The 26631-nt window shown below is 39.7% G+C and overlaps 1 protein-coding gene across 5 annotated transcripts in view; it reads right to left on the reverse strand.

Annotated features, from left to right (window-relative positions):
- Positions 1-17183: 17183 nt before the first annotated feature.
- The window catches only part of GIPC1 (GIPC PDZ domain containing family member 1), a 35598-nt gene continuing 26150 nt past the window's right edge, over positions 17184-26631 (reverse strand). For all 5 annotated transcript variants that reach the window (XM_058168920.1, XM_058168921.1, XM_058168924.1 and 2 more), the window contains exons 5-7: positions 19962-20074; positions 19387-19468; positions 17184-19121 (exon numbers count right to left, since the gene is read on the reverse strand). In XM_058168920.1, the coding sequence (XP_058024903.1) occupies positions 18970-19121; positions 19387-19468; positions 19962-20074 (347 nt within the window). In that variant the 3' untranslated portion in view covers positions 17184-18969. The remainder of the gene's footprint in view (positions 19122-19386; positions 19469-19961; positions 20075-26631) is intronic.

Consider the following 26631-nt stretch of genomic DNA (forward strand, 5'->3'; position numbering starts at 1 on the left):
TGTGATTTTTGTTATCTTGTTGCCTGCCCGTATTCTGTCTCTAGCATGTCTCCTCTCTTTTCTTACTGAATAGTACCATTCATGTCCCATAATATCGATAGGCAGTGATGTACTGGTTTTTCTGCTGGTTCTCCACCACACATGTCAATCGTACCACTGTAGCTTGGAATGGAGCCAATTTGATTTCATTATCTCATTTTCCTATGTCCTTCCTCTCTTGCTGCATTCTATCACAACCTGAGCTGAGTTGTGATAAAAAATATAGTCATGGGGAGAACTAAACCCTAAAGCAGTATCTTTATAAGCCTTTTTCAACCCTTCTTTTTATTTCTTTTCTTTATGTAGACATTAAATACATTGTGTCACCTTTCAGATTCCTCCATGCAAGAGCATGTGTGGGGGGATGAGGTGCGGTGTTTTTGCTTCTTTGCTCTTTTGTCTTGCACCAAACCAGTAAGGCCCATAAAAATCAAAACATTTACAGTATTGCCAGCTGCCAGTATACCCCTAGGTAGACCTTGCTTAACAGCTGCTCTGTTTAGCAATTGCTTAAAAGTACAACAGCACTGAAAAAACAACTTTATGGCCACTCCTCATATTTACAACTGTTGTAGCGTCCCACAGTCATATAATCATGATTTGTATGCTGCATGGCTGGCCTCTGTCAATCAATGGAGAAGCTGGCAATAAAATCACAAATGCTGGTGAGTGGTGTCTTGTCTAACAACCAAATTGGAAGTGATGTCATGGTTGCTAAGCGGTCACATGATGTTTTGCTTAGCAACCACATTACTTTGGGATGGGGTTTCTGGCCCCAATTGTGGTCACTAAGCAAGGACCACCTGCATTGTGCAGTCTGACTAATGAATCATCAGAGCCTTTTAAGTAGATAAGAAAAGAATGAATCAGATGAGGCCGACCAGAAACTGCAGAGAAGAAACAATGTTTTCATCAATGTAAAATGGCTAATGGGCATTTCTCTCAATGGAGGCTGTGTTTAATAGGGAAACACCAAAGGTGGGGGTTTCAGCAGGTTCTGACCAGTTCTGGAGAACCGGTAGTGGAATTTTTGAATAGTTCAGAGAACCGGTAATAAAAATTCTGACTGACCCCGCCCCCATCTATTCTCTGCTTCCCAATTCCCAGCTGATCGGGAGGAAATGGGGATTTTGCAGTAACCTTCTCTTGGAGTGGGGTGGGAATGGAGATTTTACAGTATCTTTCCCCTGCCATATCCACACAGCCATGCCACGCCCACCAAGCCACACCCACAGAACCGGTAGTAAAAAAAAATTGAAACCCACCACTGGGAAACACCATTATATCACCAGTACAGTATAGCTCAGGACAATTTAAGACTGCTTCACTCTTGGACTGGGGAGGGCTTGAGGGGACTGACCTCCTGAGGACATGGCGACAAATGGTGTTGCCAGGACATGTTTGCTCTGCCGTTAGAGGCGAGTGGGAAAGGCTCAATGACTGACAAGGCTGAACCTACATTTATTGCCACATTTATTATCAACTCTGTATCAAAGGTATTCAATAAGAAGAAAGTGTTCTGGAACCACGTCTAGTATTTTTCTGTGTAGTATTTGTAAAGAGCCAGTATTTCTATATTTATTTGGCAAATTTACATTGCCACCACCTCTTCACCAAAGAAAGTCTAGGAGGTGAAGGAGAAAAAAAATAAAATAAAAACACAGCATAAAACAACAGCCAATGAAAAACCCATTCAAGGCACCCTAAAGAACTTTCCAGTAGAAAGTGAGGAAATCTCCACCAGCATAAACCAACAAACACCACATGCCGGGTTCTGTCCCTTCTGCCTTTCAGAAGGGCAGCAGAATCAGGACCATCCAGGTTTTAAAAGGAAGACAGAGAACAACAGTGAAGGCAGGTTGCCTGGTCCTGCCAGCTACTCCACTTGCATCACAGAGCAGGGCCACTCTGCTGGATCTGGTGGAACAGGCAGAAACTGCAGGTAGAGGATGAACAGTCCTACAAGTAACCAGGACATGCAGGGCTTTAAAAATGACATCTGGTACTTTGACTTTGACACCTACTAGAAGTTAGTGCAGCTCACAAAACAGTGGTGTCACACACCACACAGTGGTGTACTGTAAGAAGTTCAAAACTATATTTATTGACACCTTCTGTGCCGGTTGAAGTTTCTGAACCTCTTTGAGGGCTGCCCCGCACAGGGCACTTTGTAATAATCCAAATAAGTGATTAAGATGAGGGTGACTATTCCTGATCTAGGAATGGGCACAATTGGCACACAAGATGAATTTGTGTAAAAAGGTATTTTTGGTCACCGCCAGCTTCTCAAGCACTGACCCAAGAATCTGAAATAAAACGTGTGGCTTCTAGATAGGGTTGGAACTGGATTTCTCATTATAGAAGACTAGCTGTATTCAGTGGGAGGTGATGCCAATGAATTGGAATAGAATGAACGCCACTGAAGTGAGCTTGCAACTAGCATTTTCCACAGTGGTCAAGCAGTTGCCTACAAACAGGAAAGAGAGATGTAACTCCTTCCAGCTATTGTTATCCTGCAACTGGTGTTTGGAGGCATAATGCCTAGAATTTATGCGCTGAAATGTACTTTTCAGTATTTTAGATTGGTGGTCACTGATAGCCCTCCACAAATTTATCCCATTTTAAAGTCATCCAAGCTATTGGCCATCACTGTGTCTCATGGTAACGAATTCCACAGGGCAATTATGGGTTTTGGGAAGAAGTGCTTTCTTCTGCCCATTTTAGATCTCCTAGTCAACTTCCCTCGAAAGAATTTTCTGTGCTATGCATGATTTTATACATCTCAATCATATCCTCTGTCATTTCCCCTTTTTTCCCAAGCTAACAATTTTCAAAGATTTTAGCCTTTTCCTATAGGGATGATGTTTGAGTCTCTTGATTATTTTTTGTCCTCTTCTGAACTTTTCCCACACTCTTTTATAACCTTTTTCAAGTGTGTTGACTAGAAATATACAAAGCAGTCCAGATGTAGACTTACACTAGTTAACAGCATTAAGATATTGGCATTTTTATTTTCAATCTTTCCTAATAATGGCAGGCATGGAATGTCCTTTCTCACAGCTGCTGAACACTGAGTCCACTTCTTCATTAGATTAGTCACTAATATCTGAAGATCTTTTCTTCATTACAGGCAGTTCAAGCTCTATCAATGTGTACAAAGTTGTGTTTTGGGGGTCCTAACAAGCATTGTTTATGTACCTTGATGAACGTATCTTTTCTTTTATGTACACTGAGAGCATATGCACCAAGACAAATTCCTTGTGTGTCCAATCATCCTTGGCCAATAAAAAATTCTATTCTATTCTATTCTTATTTAATGGAAGGGCATTTCCCATTTGCTTGACCACTCATCCAGATTAAAAAGATCCTTCTGGAACATGTCTGCACTGGAGACAAATTCCTTGTGTGTCTAATCACACTTGGACAAATGAAGTATTCAGAACAAATGCAATTCAATTCATAGCCATTTTCTATCTGTTTCATGAAAGAAAGTCCTCACTGCCACTAAGTTTACTCGAAAACCTTTGATGAAGAACTTCCTCAAAAGGGTTTTGAAAAATCCAAATAGTGTCAATAAGATCACCTCCATCCATCTGTCAACACTCAGAACTGTCTAAAAGATTGGCAAAGCAGGCTGTATCTTTGTAGAACCCATGCTGTTTTTCATTCAGTGAGGCTCAGGTCCTTATGTCAGTTTTATTTTGATTAACATTGAAACTGCTGCATTCAGTTTTAAATATTGCTATTGGATACCTTCCAGTCCTCTTGCCCTGTGCCTGATTTAAATGACAAATTATATAATTTTAGCCAAAGGTTAGCATTTTTATAGTTGAGGGTTTAAGGATTCTTGAGTGAAGACATCAGGACCCCAGTGGTTTGTAACTACGCTAGTCTCTCAAAATGTTCTAGAATATCTTCTTCATTATTTCAAATTGATCTAGTTGTTCCAGTTCCCTCCCCAAGATAAATTCTGGTTCAGGTATTTGTCTCTTATCTTCTCTCATAAAGGCAGAGGCCAATAATTCATTCAGTTTCTCTTCAATCCCCATTCACATGGTGAGGACCACTGTCATTCCAATGGCTGATTTTCTGCTTCCAACATAATGAAAACATCCCTTGTCCCTTTCATATATACTTTTTTGCCTTACAGGTAGTCCTTGACTTATATTTGGTCATTTAGTGGCTATTCGAAGTTACAATGGACCCCACCCAAAAAAAGGTACTTACAACTCAGATTTGAAGTTCTGACAGCTGCCCAATTCAGACACGTGACTGCATATTGGGCGCTCATTTATGGCTGTTTTACATAGCCTTGTGGTCACATGGCCACAATTTACAAGAATTTTGCTGGAAATCAGCGTTTACTTCTGATTTTTGACAAAAACTGTCCCTAGTAAACAATGGGTTTGCTTAATGACTGTGGTGTTCACTTTATGACTGACTCATTCACTTAAAGACCATCACAAAAAAGGTAACCTGCTTAATAACTAGCAGAAAATAATGACCCTAATTGTTGGCTCAATTACTATCAAGGATTATCTTTACATTCTGAATAACCCCTTTCCCATTCTGTATTAGGTCGCTTACATGTTTTTTTTGCCAGAGTCTGTCTGCCTTTTAGTTCTCCCCATTAGGATAAACTTCCTCTTTCTTGCCATGCTGGCTTCTTCCTAGGTAAGGTTGAACCTTCCTTCACTGCGGAATACATTCCAGTTAAACCTCAGTGATTATAGTTTTTATAACCTCTGAGCATTACGAAGAGATTTGTTCTCTTCCTCTCCCTTTTGTCTGCTTTTTACCCATTTTGCCATTTAACTGTTTGGGTATCTGTTAATAAATAAACTTCATGTGATTATTATTATTATTTTGCTAGTTGAAAGTGAGTGACATGTGGGCCTCTTCTGACCTGGATATGGGGATTGATGAGGAGTCTGTCTGGTCCAAAAAGTCCTGGAAATTAACTCCAGTAATTTTCAAGCAATTATTCTCTGGATGTTTGTATTAAGTTGCCAGAGTTGTAAGATTTGCTGGTATGCACATTGGATAGCTAGGCAGAGAGATAAATCAAATAAGAAAAGTGCAGAAAAGCGTGAAAGACTCTGCAATATCTCTGATTGTCCAGAGCTCCTCCTCAGGATGGGAGCTTCAGCAAGGAAAATAGTTGTTTCCTAGCCAGCTTTCCAGACTGCACCTCACATGCATTATGTGAAATCAACTTACCTTTGCTACCGGTTCGCAAATGGGAGCGCAGTGTGCCTCCTCCATGCTTGCACAGAGCCTTCTGCACATGCGCAGAAGGTCAAAAATGGGACATGATGATGTCCGGGGGAGTGGGTTGAGCCTCCCGCCGCCGGTGCTACCAGTTCATCCGAGTGGGATAGAACTGGCTTCACCACTGCCCCCTCCGATTAGTTTTTCACAGAGGCATCTCACACTTAAGGAGAAGCAGTATTCATAAGTCATGGACTATCTATACACTTAAGTGTAGAGAGATAAGAATTCTTTCCACTTGATCGGGGGTGTCAAGCACAAAGCCCGAGTGGTCGGATCTGGCCACGGGGCCATCCTGGAAAATGTAAGGGTCCGGTCCGCATCACTTCGGCCTGGTCTACCCAATGCAAAGAGGAAACATCGGGTCAGCTCTGAGCTGAAGAAGCTTCTTAGATGAAAAGCGAAATGTCTTCAAAGAAAAAAAAGGAAGTCCAGTTGCCTCTTGAAAAAGCATCTTTGGGACAACAACATGACATCTTCATCTGTAATTTAGAAGACAGATTTGTGTTGCTTGGCATAACAACTTGGCAAAGCAATTTTTGTGTGATACTTTGCTTGAAATATTGTCAGAGTAAAGCATATCTTTGAAAGTGTGCCCTCATGTGGGTATGGATCCTGTGTATTTGATGATTGGTGTAGTTTGGTAATTGGCGTAGTTTCCACAAATTTTAAAAAACTATTTGAAACACTTCCATTTTCTTAAAACTTATTTATTGTTTATGGTTTAGGATTTGTAGGTGCCTTTGGTTCTGTATATAGTTTAAATCCCTTCCACAAGAATCTGTAAACTTTGAAGTGTTTATTTTTTCCCTCCTGGATCATATCCTTAATTTTAGGAGATTTCACAGGGCTTCTTTGAAGTTGGGTCTATGATGTGTTAGAAAAGGATACTCTGGAGTAGAGTCAACTATTTCTGCCTCAGTAAGAAGAGCATCACTCCAAACTCCAAGATAATTTATGTTTTTCTTCTAAGACTGGCTCTTCCACCATCTAGAGTATGAACTCATCTTTGCCAGTAATCCTACTTCCTTGGGCAGCTTTCTAAATCATTAATGGTGTACAAATTTTTCCCCAAACCATAATGAGAAGTGGGTGTGATGTTCAAAGTCACTAATTTTTGATATAAAGCTAGTAATGAACAGTAAATGCCAATCACACTGCAGAGATCAAGGGGTGATATTTGCTAAAATGGAAGTACAATACCTCCTTCCATTTCCCCACAAACAAAAACTCCAGGGCTGAGTCTCTCCATACGTATCAGTATGTGGATGGAGGCAGGATTGAATGTGGGAGGAGGGACCAGGTCAGGGCAATTTTCCTAACTATTTCCAGTCATTAGCACTCAGTGGATTCCTTTACTAGGAAAATATGCTGGGTTATAGCCCAGCATGTTATTTTCTGTCCTGTTATGCCTGGCAGTGCAGTGCTTCTTACTCCCAGAGGCTTTACTTTGTCCCAGCTTGTGACCCAGCTTGTCACACATACCCAGCAGCAGAGTGGCAAGTGACCATATGGATGCTGGGCCTATGAAGAAGCAAACTCCCAAAGTTACAAAAATGGTTAAAAAAAGTGAGCATAGCATGACTATTCTCTGGTTTTTCCCCTCAATCATAGACTATGCCCCTGTGATAAATAAGAGGAAAAATGAGGGGAGTGTGGCTTCCCATATAGAGAAAAATGCTGAATTTAATAGCTTTCTGTCTGTCTTCATCCAGATTGTCAAAGTCAGAGGGGCCCAAGGGGAAGCAAAGAATGGGAAGCATTCTAAGGTAGAGTTGAATTTAAGAGAAGAAGAGGGAGGATGCTTCATCTGCAACTCTATTCTCCCCACTCCCAACACTTCTTGGTCTACCTGCCCATCCTGCCTAGCATTGATTGCTCTACTCATCTCTTTGGTTCTAACTATTCACTTCACAGCCTCCTAAATCCTAAAATCTTTTGGCACTTACCCAAGATAAGATGCAACCTGATCCAAAGGGATCTCAGAATATTCTACTTCTTGCCATCCTGGGATTCTTGATTATCAAAAGGTGATCATCAAGGCTCAACAGCTTTCAGACTAGGCTAAGCTACAAATTCTTTTTAGCGTGTCGTTCTTTAAATATCTTGCAATTTGTTCATCATTTCATCTCTGTCTGCCACCAGCATCTGCTCTGGATTGAGACTATCTTCATTTGCATTTCTACTGTGTCTATAATTCATTGCCTTTAGTGTGTGCTTGCTATAAATCTACTTAAAACACTGGAATGATATGTGTGGAAAATGAGTTTTCAGTTTTATATCCTTACAAGGTCAGAACAAGCTCTGTTTTTGTGCCATCACCCAGCCTTCCCTACCTATGTCCCTCCGATTGCTGGAGCCTGCATTGCAAGCCTTGGCAGATATTGGAAGTGCTGGTCAGGAATTCTAGGAGCTCTTTCCCTCTTTGCCTTTCAGGCAAATCTGCGCTTACCTGATGAAGAGAAATTGAGTAGTCAAGTTTAGGTCAACTTCATGATTGCAATCAGAGGACATGTCAACTTAGTAAACTGGACATTTTCTGAGATATTATTTGCAATACATATCCCTGTCTTTATCCATTTTCTAACTTGTGTTTTAAAGTTCCCAAGTCATTTCATAGGACATTGAATTTCAGGCTTGATGGACCTGTGGTCAAATTGCACTGGGACATTTTCATATTCTTAATGCCTGCCCTCACCAATATGTTGCTAGATTTTTATATTCTAAAAACAATATGTTTGTCTTTCTCCTCATAATTCTTGAAATAGGTTGAATAACCATTTCTGTCAGTTTTCATTACATGTCAGTTCCCAGATAATGATTGAAATCAAAACCTCCTGATCAGATTGAAAATATGGGAAGATGCTGTCAGTTCTACACACGATGCTTGCTGTCTTGCCGTTGAACTCTAAACCATGAAAGTGTTGAATAATGCAGTTGTACAGAGGAAGACTTATGTAGCACAAGCAGCCCCAATCTTCCCTATATCTCACCTTAAACCAATGACAGGAACCATCTTCTATTGAAGGGGAATAAAAGATGATGAGGGTTATGAGAGGTAAGACATATGTCTTGAAGAAGCCATAATTATTTACCTTACCCATTATTGTTAGTCTCACATCCCATTCTAGGAGGAATAGATGTGAGGTACCTCAGAGTGAACAAGGCAATTTGGGACAGGAAGAGATATCAAAAACCATTCTGTCACAGAGGTGAAAGATAATGAACAATGGTCAGAGAATCTCATCAGCTGGCAGGTAGCTTGCTCAATTAAGTAAAATGATGTGTACTGATCTGCACAGTTCAATGATTTGTTCGATGATCTGAAAGAAAGATTATGTGTTCAGTATTGAGTACAAAGCACTGCGAGAAAGATTATGGAATCAAAGTTAAGAAAAAACACAAACCAACCAACCAACCAATCAATCAATCAGTTTATTTCAGTCTTAGACCAGAGACCAGAACAAATAAAACCGCTCAGTAAATACACAATTAAAAATTCTAGTATAAAATAATAAATAACAACTAAAATCTATAATAAAATCTAGCCTTTGCTTTTGAACCAAATAGAGAGAAGGACTATTGACAATATGGCCATATTAATGACTGACTAACCATCAGTAGATGATCCAATAGTTATTTCACTTAACAAAATGAAATTGTATTAATGAAGATCCTGCCACTTCCATAGATTGTTGCACTATCACTAAGTTAGCTGAATTGGCTAGATTGATCAGAGTAATAGTCCAACAACCTCTGGAAGAACACAGGATTTTCACTCTTGGTATAAGAGTGAGATCTGGAAGATTTAGCTCCCCCTGCCCATCTTACTATAGTCTTCTGTGAGTAGGAAGAAGCAAACCCGATGCAATGTTTCTGCTTCTTACATTTGCATAGAAAAAGCAATTGCAGTGGAGCTGGAGTTGATATGATCTATGCATTTACATGGGATGAATTTTGACAGGCAGGTAGGATTCCCTAGGAATCAAAAAATCAGAATGTTTTCAGTAGAATAAATATTTCCATGTGTGTCTTTGGTGCTACTCAGCCATGTGGTTGGATACCACATATGCTCACACTTCACACTTTATTTCCAGTTCATCTGCAATACAGTATGCACATGGTCAGCATTCCCTTTTCCACCCTTGCAATGCCATCTAACCATCCATCACCCATCCATCTTCCAAAATCCCAGTGAAAAATGTAGTACAATTTTTAGCCTTGGCTTCAATTTAGATCTTTTGGCGATCTTCATCCTTGCTTGGGGTTGTCCATGGACAGGCTGGGCATTAACTGAAATTGAGGAGAGGCGCCTTGGTTGGATTCCTACTGATCTTGAGTCATAAAACTAATGCTGTTTTTAGGAAGTAATACCATATCTATCTTTACCATAAACCAAAGGATTCCTGCAGAGTGAGAACATTCAAATATTTCCAGCTAGTTACAGGCTGCCTGGAATTGGGGGGAGGGTTTCCAAACTGGTACTGGGGGGAGAAGAGAGAAAAACCTGCCTGGTCTGTTTCTATTTCTGTCAGCGCCCTGGATCTGGACAAGCCAGGAGATCAATGTTTTCATAGTATCGCCATCAACTAATTTCTGCAGAGCGTACTGATGGTAGAAGCATGAAAGATGAATCATTGGGTGGCTCACTGCTAAAAGAAGCAGATCCTATTCCTAAGCAATGTTTATGCATTATAATTAATAATAGCACTTTAATCAAGGGTTCAGTGGGATTTCAGGACGTTTTGCTCCCAGATGAAAGCTCTGAAAATGTTAATACTTCTTATATGTTTAAAACTCTGTCAGCCTTGGAATAGGATAGGAATGTAATAAGTGTGGTGGAGTGTGATGTGTGATGTGTGTTAAGCAAATTGATGCTCTGAGTTGGAAATGTGTATCATTATGTGAAATAAGATCTATACATAAGTCTATGTAGGATTGTGTCTTCAAGCTATAGAATTGTGCACACTATTTAAATAGAGTAAATAGGACAGGGCACACTGACAGGTGCTTCTGAGCGTATACTGTATGCATGGAATTATGGTTCCCCACATCTCTGGCTTGGAATTGGTGACTTGAATTTATCCAAATAGTAAAGATTCCACCAATTACCCTGGAGATAATGGAACTAACAGTATTTCTATGTGCAACCAGCAACCATTTGTCAGGCGTTTTGGAAGAGTGTATGCAAAGCTTCTAGAGATCCTGGGTGGGTGAGAATAAGCTCACAGTTGGCTGGTAAACTAATCCTTTCCACATCTATGACCAAATCCCAGAGTAAATGCAATGCACCTTTCCTGAGGTTAAATAGCAAAGCAGGAAAATGCTGGAGTATTTATTCTTCTGCATTTTCTTGGGAAAATGCAGCTGGCTGTTAGGAAATGAAAAGAAAGGTATCTCAGCCTATTTCCCAATTTATGAGGTAAAATCTTTCAGAAAGAAGAAAGGAATCTAGCCATCAGAATCTTCCATGTAAACTGAATAGAGGGAGTGGTATTTAGGATTTGTATGTATTTGTATGTATTTAGGATTTAGGATTTTGTATGGGCTTGTATGGGCTAGTGCCTAGTTTTTTACAAAACTGCTGATAATCTGGAAATATGATTCAAAAAGCCTAGATGATTTAATTTCCCTTGTATTTCTCACTTAGGAAACGAGAAAGAGAAAAGTATTCTTCTTCCTTTGACCTTACTCCTACAATCTGTGCTAAGAGGAAGAAAATTCAATAATGGCTGCTAATTCCAACTGAAGGCATTCAGTGCTGCAACAATTTCAGGCTGTTAGTTCAGTGAGAAAGACTCTGTGTTGCTCTGCTTTTGGACTGAGGGAAATGTCTACATAGGAATCTTTTTCTGCAGACTGTCTTATTTCACATTCTTATGTCATCCGAGATTCATTCCTTCCTTCCTTCCTTCCTTCCTTCCTTCCTTCCTTCCTTCCTTCCTTCCTTCCTTCCTTCCTTCCTTCCTTCCTGATTAATGTCACCATCAATACCAGTTCTCCAGTCTTCCATTTTGTTAGAGCCTGGTGGATACTTGGATCATGGTCTTGCAATATTCAGCCTGTTAATAGAGCAGAATCCATTCTAGGAGAAGAAAATGGCTTTTCTTTTCACCCACCACAGGAAAGTAAAGATTTCTTGTTCTGGAATCATCACAAGGGAGGAAGTGGGATGCAGTAAGAAAAACAGCCTTCAAACCAATGTTTTCCTTTGTCATCCTGCAGTGGGTAGGGGTCAGCAACTTTGGGCAGAACAGGTGCATCTGGTATACCTCCTTCTAGGAATGCTGTTCTCTCCCTTCCTCCAGAATCCTTCTGCCAAAACTGGAACCCAGGGTGAGTGCCACAATAGTAAGTGTTCCTCAGCTTAGGCTTTATTGTCTTGTCTCTCAGACCCAAAGTGACATTGGATCTTGATGTCTCGCTCATAACTCTAGGAGCAGCTTGGCAAATTGGCCCTATGTTTTATCTGTGCCAGAGCTGGATCCAAGCCCTACATTTTGTCATGAGCTTGTCCTCGGAGCCAACTTTGGAGCAAAATCAGGAAGAGATGGGCAGAATGTATTTTTGGACCTTGAAGCGGCCTTCACTTTTTTAGTTGTCAGGTTGGAGACATTTACCATGACCCTTAAAACACAAACAAGCATCGTTTTGTGGACCCTGTGTTTTCCTGAAGTATTTATGGGCTACATGAATAAAATTCCACCCTTTCTCCCTGACAGTGACCTCCTACCTGTTACATCATTCTTATGCCGTACTTAAGTGCCAGAATACATTACTATAGAATATGTACTTAAAAGCTGTGTACTTAAAGATTGTGTGCGTCTCATGGTGTTCAAACTATGCAATTTTCAATCTAGGGTATAATAGAGGTCTGAAAAGTTGGCAAGTCACACTTCAAAGGATGTTGGGGGGTACATATCTCTTCACTAATGAAAAGTTATTATTTTGTAAGAAGGATGCTTTGAACATTAGAACAGACAAAAGTGGCAGGCTATCTGGGAATGAGACTTTATTCCCTTCTATAAAGAATATTGAATTGATGTATATGCATAGAATATTAGTAAAAGGGTAGGATACAAAAAATTGATACTATTTGTTACCTTGGTCCTCTCACAAAACAATGTCCTGAAGCTGCAATGGGATAGAGTTCCCAATTGCTGTGCAGATTAAACTCTTTATTGTGTAAGAAATCAGTCTTGAATGGGCCTGTATTTCACTGGGTTGAGGAACCTTTGGACTAAGTATGATATTTGCAAGCAAGAATGTTCAACTACTTTTTCAGTATTCAATGATTTGCTTTGTTCTTGTTCAGATTGGCTGCTCTTGCAATAACCATGGAAATGGATGAGTTTGGGACCTAGCAAGCTTTATTTCAATTCAGCCTGAGTCCCCAAGAATCCTTCTAGCCAAGGCTCATTAAACAGCCTAGAAATTATAAATGAAGGTCAGCTGGGATCTCTCTCCCCTCCCCTCCCCTCTCCCCCTCCCTCTCTCTATGTGTGTATAAGCATGAGGCTTTGAAAAGTTGACTTTGTTGATGGAGTAATTTATGTTATGGAGTTCTGGAGAAAGCTTTAAACTTTTGTAGTAAGTTGTAAACTTACAAGGAAAGTGTTTATGCATTGAAGGAAAAATAGTTCAGCCAACTTCAACCACTTTGGTGTCTCATTTTGGAAAGACTATTTCAGGAGGTTGGGGGTAGCTGCATGTAGATTGGGAGTTGTGTACATCCAGATGGAGAACAGGGGTAAGAAATTACTTCCTTGCTTACAGATACCTGCGTTCTTAACAGAACTGAAAATCTGACCAATTCACATGTTACTAAATTAGCCAATGTGTAGTCAGTTCTGCATACCTCTTAAAAGATTGTAAGATAAATAGATAACACAATTTCACGCTGAATTCTTTGATTGTTTAGTAGTTAGAATCTGGTTCAAAGTCTGCTCCAAGATCAGTTTGTCAAATACAGAATAAACAGGCTGCACTGGAGCTACAAGAATTTAATTTAGTGTTAGCATTGAATATGAGATTGCCCCAGGGGAAGGCAGCTCCTTTAGGACTTGTGCAAGCAGGCTTATTATTCAGGTGATATATATACATTGGGACAGATGGCTATAGTATTTGGCTTACTACCTTACTCTTGAAATGTGTCTAGTGGCCCCATCTGGTGGCCATATCTGTGTTAGTTAACACAGCATATGCAACTTTTCAACCTAACTTCTGTTTTGCTTGTGGCAAGAATGGCTGATAGTCTTATTTATTTATTTATTTATTTATTTATTTTGTCATAACAATATATGTAGGTATCATACAAAAAGATTATATAATATATAAACACATATATGAGTAAATATAAGGAGGTATAAGCATATATATAGAAAGAAGAAAAGAAAAACAATAGGACAGGAACGGTAGGCACGTTTGTGCGCTTATGCATGCCCCTTATGGTCCTCTTAGGAATGGGGTGAGGTCAATAGTAGAAAGTTTTTGGATAAAGCTTTTAGGATTATGGGAAGAGACCACAGAGTCAGGTAAAGTGTTCCAAGCACTGATGATTCTGTTACAGAAGTCATATTTTCTGCAATCTAGATTAAAGCGGTTGACATTAAGTTTAAATCTATTGGTTGCTCTAGTATTATTGCAATTGAAGCTGAAGTAGTCTTTAACAGGAAAGACATTACAATAGATGATTCTGTGAGTTAAACTTAGGTCTTGTCGAAGGCGACAAGATGCAAATGGAGATTTGGTTTATGATCAAGGAAGGATTCAACAAGAAGAGCCAGTTTAGTCTAGTAGTTAAGGCACCAGGCTAGAGATCAGGAGACTGAGTTCTAGTCACAGTGTTCTAGTGGCCAGTGTTCAAATTGCTTATTTCAACAGGAAAGGAGGCAGATTTTGGGAATGGAAACGATAAGCCAATAGAGCAGGCAGTAATTGTGAGCAGGTTGCTTGCCAGTTCCAGCTGGGAGACTAAAGGTCAGGCAACTGCTGTGCACATCTGGAATGGATTCTGTGTCAGCTGAGTTATGTGTTTGTCTAGCATTTAGAGGTTATCTATATGAGACTTTTAAAAAAAACCACTAAGAATGTGCACAGTGACTCAATTATACACAGGATCTATCAATCTCTTCCAAGCTGGTGGTTGCCTGCAAGGAAATATTTTCCACCCAATGCTCAATGCTAAATTGCAGGGATTCCTTGCCTTCACAGTCCCAAGGAATAGGGTTTGCAAGTGGTATCTGAATGGTTACTGCTAACCTATCATTGATCTGTACCAGATACCCATTGAACCTTAACTCCTGCACAATTGCACAAGGAATATTCTGAGGACAAATAAAAGTTGCTGCCACAGATGCTACCTTTAACAAAGAAAGATTAACTCTGGAATTACCATATAAAAGTGTTATAGGCTACCAATTTTTGTTTTTTAAAAGGCTCTGAGTCATGGGACTAACTGGAATTTGCTGTGCTCCCTACCCCAGCTTCATGAAAAGAATATGGGTTGCCTCTGTGATTTAGTAGAACTTCCTCTTTTATCTATAGATGGTCACAGATAGAACTAGAATGCCACAGTCTTTTCTCATATACTCATCTAGTCTTCATACACTTTTCAAACAGTTTTCTGGCAATTTAAAATTAATGTTCCTATGATCAGGCTACCTACTTTACATCATAGATGTATAGAGCTCAGCTCCGTAAGAACATAGGATATTCATGGAGGTGCTGTTTGGGACAAGAGGGAATGGTGAAAATAAAAATGGGAAGTGAGCTAGGACCCAAAAAGGTTTACTATACATGCTAATATTTTTTAGATTATTTTATATAATTTTAAGGTGCCACTAGACTTTTTTTCATATAAGAGAGACTAAAACTGTTGCTCTTCTTGAAAAGGTTGTGGTCATTAAAGAATCTCACACCATTAGACTCAGCCTTTCCACTATCAATTTTATAATTCACCTCCGGCATATTGAAGGTAATAGGAATTGTACTATAATCTAATTCCAGTGGAGAGGCTCTTCAACAGTGGCTCTAGACTAAAAACTCACCCAAAGCACTTGTCAGTTCTGGGCTCCTGCAAATGGATGGATGGTTTTCATTTCTGTGAAATCCGTTGGAACAACTGTGTACCCGCATATCATCTGGCTAAGTATCAACTAAGAGAATGCTGTGAAGTGTGACAAGGACTGTTCATGAGGATTACGTCCATCTCAGAGTGAGCTACTTAGCTGGAGCAAGACAACTTTTACAGCCATGAACCTATACGCAAGGAATTTTTGGTGTTGGAGTGAAGAGAGCAGGTTGATTTTAACACAATCTCTAACAATTGGCAGTCCCACCACTTTCCAGTAGTCTTCAAATTTGGTCTTTATGCTTAAATTTAAATGGATCCAAGTAAATGGCAAATAAAGCAAAATCAGGATGTTTCAGACAAGTTTGGTAAACACCATCCCAAATGCTTTAGTATAATTTGGAACACTTTTTGGAGACTAGTGACTTTAAATGAAAGGGGAAAGATAGGGGCTCCCCCCACCCCATGCCTTCAGGAGCAGACCAGGAGCTATGGTGTTCCCAGCCTTTCTCTATTGTGTTAACTTCTTGACAGATGGAAAACATTCCGTCCATATATTATTCCATGAGCCTAATGAATCTCGGATTAGACCTGAATTCCATCTCATCTTGTGCATCCTGAAACAAATGAACAAACAGACTCTTCCTACCTCATTGTTTGTTCTTTATCTCCCATGGGGGGAAGTATCCCATTTCCCAGCCTAAACTTAATTAGCAACGCAGTATGTTTATTCCTGCTCTGGGCTTCTCAAAGATATAGCTGATAGTCCCACTCAATTGCTGGCAGAAGCATTCGAGACAAAGCCTAACATCCATCTGCTTTGTAGCCTCTATGGGACAGTGACTAGCTATAGTAGAAAAGCTGGGAAATAAGAATGCCCTCTAACAGAAGCCACTTTAAAAGGATGCAGAAAAGAGGGAGAAGCAGTATTATTCTTTCCTTTAGATTGGTGTGTGTGTTTCAGCTGATTTGGGCCATCCTCATTATCATTTTCATGAGTCTCCTTCAAGCTGGTAGACGCTGGGGAGCCAGCATCTGCTGTTTGCCTCTTGCCTACCCTTTTTACATACATGTCACGATTTACCGTATATGACAAAGCCTGCGGTCAAAGATCAGGATGCTATTGAAGCAGTTTTGGAAATGAGTGCTTTTAGTTTGTCTATTTAAAGACGAACACCACTCTAAAAGATCTTTAAAAGATTCTTCAGAACATCTCCAATAACTTTAATGTTTGACTCATATTATGTAGAATTAATATGAAAGGAAGGATGGGAAAAAATAGCTTTTAAACACCCCAAATCCATTGCATAGGACTAGACATCCAGTTTAGCAGTCACTGCAGAATCCCAGAGGGCCTATTAACATGCAACTGTTGGCTCCATGCAACAGATCCTCTGGTTCAGCTTCACCTGTAGAAGAATCCCTTTCAGTGATCTACAGACTGGTCCACATGAGCAGGATATATGCCAACTCAAGAGTTAGACTATGGCTGCCATCCCATGCATATCCTTTTCAAACTGCAGCTGTGACAGAGCACAGGTCTAGAGGGGAATTCCCAAAGCTTGAGAAAAATAACGGGTAGTAAAGTTTCTCAAGGGAAGAGTGCAAACAAAGCTAAAATAAAATAAGACAAAATTCTGTGGGCTGCAGCTGGTTTCTTCTGTATTGCTCTGGATACATTTCTTTTCCCAATATGTAATGCAGATTCTCCAACCCCTTCTAGAGGTTCAGTGCCTTCTTTCCATTCTTACTGGTTCATTAATTGTAATTAACAGTTCTAAACACACCACCATGCACACAGTTTAATAGTATTGATATATTTTATTTTGAAGACAATTTACTTGCAGAATACAAAAATATGCCCAAGGAGGACATGGTGCCTGTTTTCCCTAAGAGGTTTCCAGTGCCAGGACACAAGAAACAGCAAGGCTTAGGAGAAGCCTCACACGTTCTGCGCTTGAGGTATGAGCCAGAGGCCTGCAAGCTCCATATCTTACCTGGAATTAGTGTTTTAAAGATACAGTAGGTGGGCTGAGGCTGTAAGGTGTATATGAAGAAGATGTTATTTATTACTGGATAATTATAGTAATGGATTGTGGCACAGGGGAGAGGCCCAGAATTTGAGAATGAACACATGGGTGAAAGAATATAAATAACAAGAAATGAACTGGGCCAACCCTAAGAGGTAGGTCAGCAGGACAAAATTAGTTCAGACAGACATTAAGGGTATGCCCATACCTAGACAACAAGGGACTTCTGCTGCTGCCCTTCCTCCTGGAAAAAATCCCCACATTTTGGGGGGGAAAAATCCCTTACTTTGAAAAGAGGAGGCTTTTAGCCAGCTTAGAAAAGGAATGTTCTAGAATCAGTGAGATGGAGGAGAAAATGCCACTGCATTAATGATTCAATAAAAGTTCCATCCCCTGAAAGAGAGAACACACACAATAGCTTTTGTACTATCCACATATCATGAGTTGGCAGGGATTAAAAGCCCAAACACAGAGCTAAAAAGGGATGAAGCTGAAAACTGCATATGGTTCTGAGGGTGTAACATTCAAAAAGCAGAATGTGCCAGACCTATCCATAAGGACCAGTACTTGGGGTTTAGATGTATGCTATATGTGCACTCTGTAGCCATTGACTGTGTGTGAATTATTTTCCAGCCCCAATATTTGAGACCATTGATCAAAAACAGATCAAGTTCATCAACTGATGCCTAGCAGAAATCAACAGTTATGCTTCATAGTTATAATCTCTTTTAAACAACTGCTTGCCACTCGTACATGTCTAATACATGTCGGTAATGAGATGGAATGAAAGTTATTTCTTAACCTAGTTTGTGCTGACCTTGAGCAGAAGCATCAGTGTTGCATCTTCTAGCTAATGTCTAAGTAAGTCACCAGGATCAAGGGGACAGAGACAAAGTGAGATGTTCCCAAATGGGAGGGGCTGTTTTTTAATGTGCCTCGTACCAACACAGATGACAGGTGAACTAGGGAAGGGTGATCAACCTTTCAGAAGAACTAGGAAGTGAGTGTCTCCTCAGGCACCAACCTGCTCAGAGCAAATATGCAGAGTTAGGATCTCTCCTCCAGTTTTATTAAGAGCTGAATAAGAGCCAGTTCCGTCCATCCCTCCTTTCATTCAGCTTCCGTGGAGAGTATCCGATTCTCAAAACAAAAACAGCTCATCATCCATCTAAATCTGAATGGCTATTTCAGTTATGCTCGCTCTCAAACCAGAATAAGCTTAGAAACCCAACATGCAGCAGCCATACCTCTCTACGAAATAGCAAACTGTATGAAGCAACTGGTGGCACCTAGGGTCAGACTAGAACACAGCGCAAACTGAATGGCTTGGTTGCACCCAGGGCTGAGGGAATTTCCAACAAGAGGGGCTGGAAGCAAGCAGCAGACATTCTGCCCCAGTTCACATTACACTCCAGTCAATAATGCAGATTACTTATTGCTCTAGGATCCCTTCCAATCAGTGGGCCCAGCATCAAAGGGAAGGGCGCTGTAGTGTTCCAGAATCACCACTGGTCTGTCCATAGTTTCTGTGGGAGGGGGGCTAGTATGTTTACAGTCCTAGTAGCGCCCAACCTTGGCATCTCCAATGCTTCCCCAGACATCAAAGACAAACTCATCCGGGAAGGCAAAATCACCCAGCTGCTCATCCAATGCTTCTGCAAATTCATCAGGATTTTGCTTGTCCTTGCCCAACTCCACCATGGTAGCAGCTGCAGAAGAAAAATTTTTTTTAAAAAAAAAATCAGAAATAAGCATTAATTCTATCCCCAAACACTTTTATTTATAAACTATCTGTGCATAGTTTATAGAATTAAACATAAATCTAAGGAAGGACACAAGGAAACCCTCACATTCATTCCTATTCCTAAGCACAGGAGTAAAAACAGGCAGGAGTAGGCTATGATCAGCTACAACTCACTGCCTGCCATCTCTTAGCAATTTAGCATCCAGATTAAAAAAAAAAACAAAGCTTACCTAGCTCTGTGTCACGGATACCCATGTAGCTCTCCAGAAGGTCATCGACCTTTTCAATGGCCTTTTCCTCAAATGCAGAGGGCTGTGGGGAAAAAAAACACACCAAAAAATTGCCAAAATAGCAACAATAACCCAGAATAATCCTTCTTCTAACTGAAAAAACAATCCACATAACTATACCCACTGAGACAGAACTGATGGCGGTTACAGTGCAGCAAAATACCTTGGTAGAGGATAGGAAAAATAAATTAAACAATATGAAAGGAGTTCAGGGGGAAGACGTCTGATCCAAGATTCGTAAATGTAAGCCTGATAGAGCAGCCAACCTTCATTACTGCTTACTGCTGATTCACCATTTTTCTTTTCTTTTTTGCCACACAGAATGAGGAAGGAAGGTGAGGCATAGAAAGATGAGGCAGCAGAAGTGATGCTTGGTGTGTTGCAGGACATCCTTTTCAACAGAGCTTTGTAGCTATCTGCTCTGACTTATCCTCGGATGGAAGAAAGAGCTCCGCTTTCTTCAACAGAGCTACTTATCTTTCTGACCAATGTAGTTGGGACCATGGAATACACACCTGTTCTTCCACGGTGGCTGGTCCCTTGGCCCGTAGACGCAGAGTGCCCCTTCCTGTGCCAAGCTGAGCACATCCGCTGTTTTTGCCTCCTTTGGACCTTTGACTGATCATGTCTAGAACAGAATAAGACAATGTTTGCTGAGGTTTTTGTTTGGTTTGCACAGCAGAAACTCCAGCTTAAAACCCAACATAGGAAAGTTTACTTTCATGTCCCCAAGCAAGAACTTCACAAAAAATCCTTCCTTATCAATAATCAGTATTGTGTGTTCATAATCAAGTGTTAATTTTTCAGTTTTGGGGTGTGCCACTGCTGACTCACATTTATGAGATTTTCAGTAACTTGTTAAAGTCATACAAACATCATGATGTACGTAGACTCTGACCCAAACAGTTAGGTTTTTACATTATTGGCATATTGAAATGTTTATGAATTTAAACTCAAGTAAAGAGTATCAGGAACCCAAATCCCCAGCAAAGAACATTGAATCCTTTGATATCAGTAGCTGCTAGTAAAAAAAATGCAACTTCAAAAATGTTAATTATAAGAGTCTGGAAAAAACATTATAAAATCTTATTTGAAAAATGTAAGTGCACACGTAGGAAATAGCCTATCATTGGAATTGGGAAGGCTATTTGGGATAAAATATGTGAGACAATATATACCCATCAAAACAGAAAAGAAAAGATCTGCAAAACATAAAAAAGAATCTGAATTGCAATACCAATCATGGGATAATGTATCCACAATTGGAAGAATGGAATGTCAGGGAGTTCTATTTTTAAGTGATATTTTTAATTTTTTTAAAAAAAAATTTGCATTTATATCCCGCCCTTCTCCGAAGACTCAGGGCGGCTTACATTATGTCAAGCAATAGTCTTCATCCATTTGTATATTATATACAAAGTCAACTTTTATTGCCCCCAACAATCTGGGTCCTCATTTTACCTACCTTATAAAGGATGGAAGGCTGATTACTATAATTACTATTTAATGCAGATTTTTCACATTCATTCATTCCTCACTCATTCCAAATAGGGAAATGATAATAATAATCAAGTTTACTTACCCCAGTAGTAACTTTCATACATGTAGTTATACAATTCTTTATGGCATGGCCTATTTGTAAATCTTAGTGTACTTAAGAATGGAACTTCACCTTAAGGACAAATGCCAAAGGTGATGTGGTACTCGTCAGGCTAAATAATTACTTTTGCCTTCTCCTTCCATTAAAAATCGTATTACAAATTATATTTTATATGATTTCAATGTATTCTTAATATTTTTACAAAGAAATAAGGATTAGTAAATAATCTAAATATTATTTTGTAATAATAATAAAGAGTTGCAGATTAATTCTCTCTCTCGCACATTATCATTGCTAAATTTTAGAATTCCCATTTTTGTGGGCCCTAGGCACAGCGCCTCTTGTACCTAACAGATAAGTTGTTCCTGAAGTATCCATGGCAAATTAGAACAGAGTGCTGCTTCCAGCGGAACAAAAAGGAAATCTGTAGTTTGCCAACAGATCCGCATCTCTTCAGAAAGGAAAAAGGCCAAAATCTAGCTCTATAATTAACCAAAGGAAGCATGACCAAAAAAGTTAAGTAGATGCAATACATGGAAATGTTTGCATATTTAAAGAAAGCCGTCACAAAGACTTTGCACAAGTTACTTGTCATGGTTCCAGGTATCACTGCGTATCTTCTGTGAAAAGAATGTGTATTCTTTGACAAATTGCAGTCCCCATTTCCTTTGGATAGCTTTAGCAGACTTTCCAACTTTAGGGCAAATTTAGATGGATCCTTCAATTAAGAATAACTTTACCATTGCCAAGGTTTGCCGGAGAGGAATAAAACTGGCACTAAAATGTGTCCTTGCTCACTTCCGATAAACAAGATTTGAAGTGGTGAAACTATGAGCCATAAGAGTCCTAATCTCTTTGCTATTTCCCTTGTTCTGCAATCTTTTGTATCTTCATTGCCGTTGCTGTTTTGGCACTCAATGTAGTAGGAATTAACATAGACAGCTATATGCCCTTTGCATATAGCTGTCTAAAAATGTTTCCGTTGACTGGACATTTAAAAAATAAAATAAAACTGAAACAACTCCGTTCAAAGTGATTCCTCTTAGGGTACTTATAGAATTTATTTTCTGGCTTTCAGATACATTACAATAGATTTTTTTTTAAAGAAAAGGACATTTTGTATTGTACAGAGAACATTTCATTTCAAAGGGGATAATAATATCAGATTGTTGTTGTTATCCCCCTTCATGGATTACTGCCTTGTCGTGGCCAAGGGGCTTGCGTAGCTCAATGAAGCTATGAGCTATGCCGTGCAGGGACACCCAAGACGGACAGGTCATAGCAAAGAATTCTGACAAAACGTGATCCACTGGAGAAGGAAATGGCAACCCACTCCAGTATCTTTGCCATGAAAGCCCCATGGACAGTACAAAAAGGAAAAAAGATATGACGCCGGAAGATGAACCCCTCAGGTCGGAAGGTGTCCAATATGCTACTTGGGAAGAGCGGAGGGATAGTACTAGTAATGCCAGAAAGAATGAAGCGACTGGGCCAAAGCCGAAAGGATGCTCAGCTGTGGATGTATCTGGTGGTGAAAGGAAAATCCGATGCTATAAAGATTTTTTTCTCCATAGGAACATGGAATGTAAGATCCATGAATCAAGGCAAGCTGGATGTGGTCAAACAAGAGATGACAAGACTGAATATCGACATCTTAGGAATCAGCGAACTAAAGTGGACAGGAATGGGCGAATTGAATTCAGATGACCATCAGGTATACTACTGTGGGCAAGAATCCCTCAGAAGAAATGGAGTAGCCTTCATAATCAATAAAAGAGTAGGAAAAGCAATACTGGGATACAATCCCCAAAATGACAGAATAATCTCAGTTCGAATCTAAGGCAAACCATTCAATATCACAGTAGTTCAAGTCTATGCCCCAACCACTGGTGCTGAAGAGGATGAAATTGACCGGTTCTATGAAGCCCTACAACACCTTATAGAATTAACACCAAAAAATGATGTCTTTATCATCATGGGAGATTGGAATGCTAAAGTAGGAAGCCAAAAGATTACTGGAATAACAGGCAAGTTTGGTCTTGGAGTACAAAATGAAACAGGGCACAAGCTGATAGAATTCTGTCAAGATAATACGATGGTCATAGCAAACACTCTTTTCCAACAACCTAAGAGACGACTCTACACATGGACATCACCAGATGGTCAACACAGAAATCAGATTGACTATATGCCCTGCAGCCAAAGATGGAGAAGCTCTATACAGGCAGTAAAAACAAGACCAGGAGCTGACTGTGGCTCAGATCATGAGCTTCTTCTTGCAAAATTTAGCCTTAAACTGAAGAAAGTAGGGAAAAGCACCAGGCCACTCAGGTATGAACTAAATCATATCCCTGATAAATATACAGTAGAGATGACAAATAGATTTAAGGAATTAGATCTGATGGACAGAGTGCCTGAAGAACTATGGACCGAGGTTCGCAGCATTGTACAAGGGGTAGCAACTAAAACCATTCCAAAGAAAAAAAAATGCAATTCTATTTAGCATGCTTATATTCAAATGAGAATATTCCATTTACATAGTCATTCCGATTTTGTATTTCAATGGGTTCTTGAGGCAATATTTTTGCTTTCCCCTCTCCCCATTCGTAAGCTGTTTTGAAACCAGCAAAGGGACTGTTCTTCCTTAATTGTACATTTAATAGTATATGTAGTAACTCATTTTCAAAAACTAAAACTAGTTTCTGGCAAATTGCTGCTATTTGTAACTGTGTTATGGAGAATGCCTTCACAACTTAATACAAATGATAAAGGCAAACGTGTCTGTATATTCTTAAGGCTGAGTGAGGTATGTTCTACTTCTGGCATTTTTCATTTCTATCCTAATTAGATTACTGTAAAGGTTATCTAGAAACAAGATTTAAACAAAGTAAAAACATGTTTCATCTGAGTCTGATTTTAAATGTCTGCCAGACAAGATGGCTTCTGAATATAAGCCTTGAACATGCTGGAAGGGGAAGGTCCTTCTCTGTGGGGGCTCCCACACTCTGGAACGAACTTCCCCCGGGTTTACGCCAAATACCTGACCTTCGGACATTCCGTCGCGAACTGAAGACACATCTTTTTATTCGCGTGGGGCTGGCTTAAATTGAATTTTATCAAATTTTTAAAATTCTTATTAACTAATTTTAAATGGGGTTTTTAGCTTACTGTATATTTTAATTTTCAGGCCAATTTTAAAATAAGTTTTTTAATTGCATTTTAAATTATATATTGCACTGTTTGTTTTATTTTTGCCTGTACACCGCCCTGAGTCCTTCGGGAGAAGGGCGGTATAGAAATCAAATAAATAAATAAATAAATAAATATTTCTGAGAAGAATGCCAGCTCCACAAAGATAATTTTTCTACCATTACTTGCAGTTTTTGCTTACTGTCTGCCTCCCTGAAATGCGATGTTCTCTCCTTTTCTTAAATTTTCTCTGGTTAGCAGAAAACATAATTTTCGATAGGTGAACACTCACCCACCCACCCCGCCCACTAACACTTAAAAGAAAAGATTGTGAAGCCAGGCTCCAAGTTTTAAAAAAATGGGCAGATGGAAGACAGATATAGAAGTGATTTCAAATCTGTCAAGTAAAACATTTCTTTCTTTGGCAACCACTGGTGCAAACTACAAATGGAGAACATATTAAGAAATATATTGTAGCATTGGTTCTCAAATCCTGATAAAAGTTACCACTAAAGCAATATAGCGCTCACAAGAAAGGAGAAAAAGTTGACAATTATTTTTATTATATTGGTGTGGTACTCATTTAGTTATATCAAATATTTATATAAATATTTTTCCCTAAAAAGCGAAGTAATCTTCATCCGAATTCAAATGACCACTTTAAAAGAAACTGGTATACAGGTAGTCCTCAACTTACAACCACAATTAAGCCCAAAATTTCTGCTGTTAAGCAAGACATTTGTTATGTGAGTTTTGTCCCATTTTATGACCTTTCTTGCCACAGCTGCTAAGTGAATCACTGCAGTCGTTAAGTAACGAGGTTGTTAAGTGAATCTGGCTTCCCCACCAATTTTGCTTGTCCGGAGGTCACAAAAATTGATCACATGACCCCCATGGACACAGAAAGTTATAAATATGAATCAATTGCCAAGTGTCTGTATTTTGATCATGTGACCACGAGAGTGCTGCAACCGTCATAAGTGTGAAAAACGGTCATGAGTCACTTTTTCAGTGACTTTGAACGGTCACTAAACAAACTGTTGTAAATCGAGGACTACCTGTACAGTAATAACTCTAAGGGCCGGTTTAGCTCACGCTGGTAAAGCCTGTTATTAAGAACACAGTAGCCTGCAATTACTGCAGGTTCGAGCCCGGCCCAAGGTTGACTCAGCCTTCCATCCTTTATAAGGTAGGTAAAATGAGGACCCAGATTGTTGGGGGGGGCAATAAGTTGATTTTGTAAAAATATACAAATAGAATGAGACTATTGCCTTATACACTGTAAGCCGCCCTGAGTCTTCGGAGAAGGGCGGGGTATAAATGTAAACAAAAAAAAAAAAAAAGAGCAGCTTTAGGAAGCGAGTGAAACAAATGCTGAAGCTTTCAAATGTATCTTGCTCCCTAAAGAAAGCACTAGATCTGTTCTTAATTTGGGAGGTAGCACCACATGTGTGGTCTTGGAAGAACTGTCAGGTTAAAGTTCCAGTTGGGGCTGGAAGGACACACTATTCTAGGAATGGAGCTGGATGAGACATAAATTCTTTGGCATGACGTTTCAAGAACAGTTCACGTTGTGGGATTGCAAAATAAATATCATAAACTAGATGTGAGGATTACAGAAATCCCTGGGTAAGTATGTTCATCAAGGGCCAAGCAGATTTAAAAATCGTATCCGGGGCACATCTGGAACAAGCAATTGGGCTGGAGAGTAGTTTTTCATGTCCCCACCACAGAACTGGTAGTCTAGAGCAGGGGTCTCCAACCTTGGTCCCAAAGCAAAGCTGGCTGGGGAACTCTGGGAGTTGAAGTCCACAAGCCTTAAAGGGACCAAGGTTGGAGACCCCTGGTCTAGAGAAATACTGTCAAAGATGGAGTAAGTGTTCAAGAAACCGCTGAAAAATATACAGGTAGTCCTTGACTTACGACCACAATTTAACCCAACATTTCCATTGTTAAGCGAGACATTTGTTAAGTGAGTTTTGCCTCATTTTATGACCTTTCTTGCCACAGTTGTTAAAGGAATCACTGAAGTTGGTTAGTTAGTAACCCAGTTGTTAAATGAATCTGGCTTCCCCATAGATTTTGCTTGCCGGAAGGTCGCAAAAGGTGATCACATGGATCTGGGGACACAGCAACGGTCGTAAGTATGAACCAGCTGCCAAGAATCTGAATTTTGATCACATGACCATGGGGATGCTGGAAAGGTCGTAACTGTGAAAAATGGTCATAAATCACATTTTTCAGTGTTGTTGTAACTTTGAACAGTCACTAAGCGAACTATGGTAAGTTGAGGACTCTCTGTATTACCAAAATAGTTGCAAACTCAGCATCTGAAATTTTAAGAAAAGGTAACAGAATATTCCAGGGTGAAAGTTTTGCATTTATTCTTTTACCTC

The sequence above is a fragment of the Ahaetulla prasina genome, chromosome 2, assembly GCF_028640845.1.
Source record: "Ahaetulla prasina isolate Xishuangbanna chromosome 2, ASM2864084v1, whole genome shotgun sequence".
In the NCBI taxonomy this organism is placed as follows: Eukaryota; Metazoa; Chordata; class Lepidosauria; order Squamata; family Colubridae; genus Ahaetulla; species Ahaetulla prasina.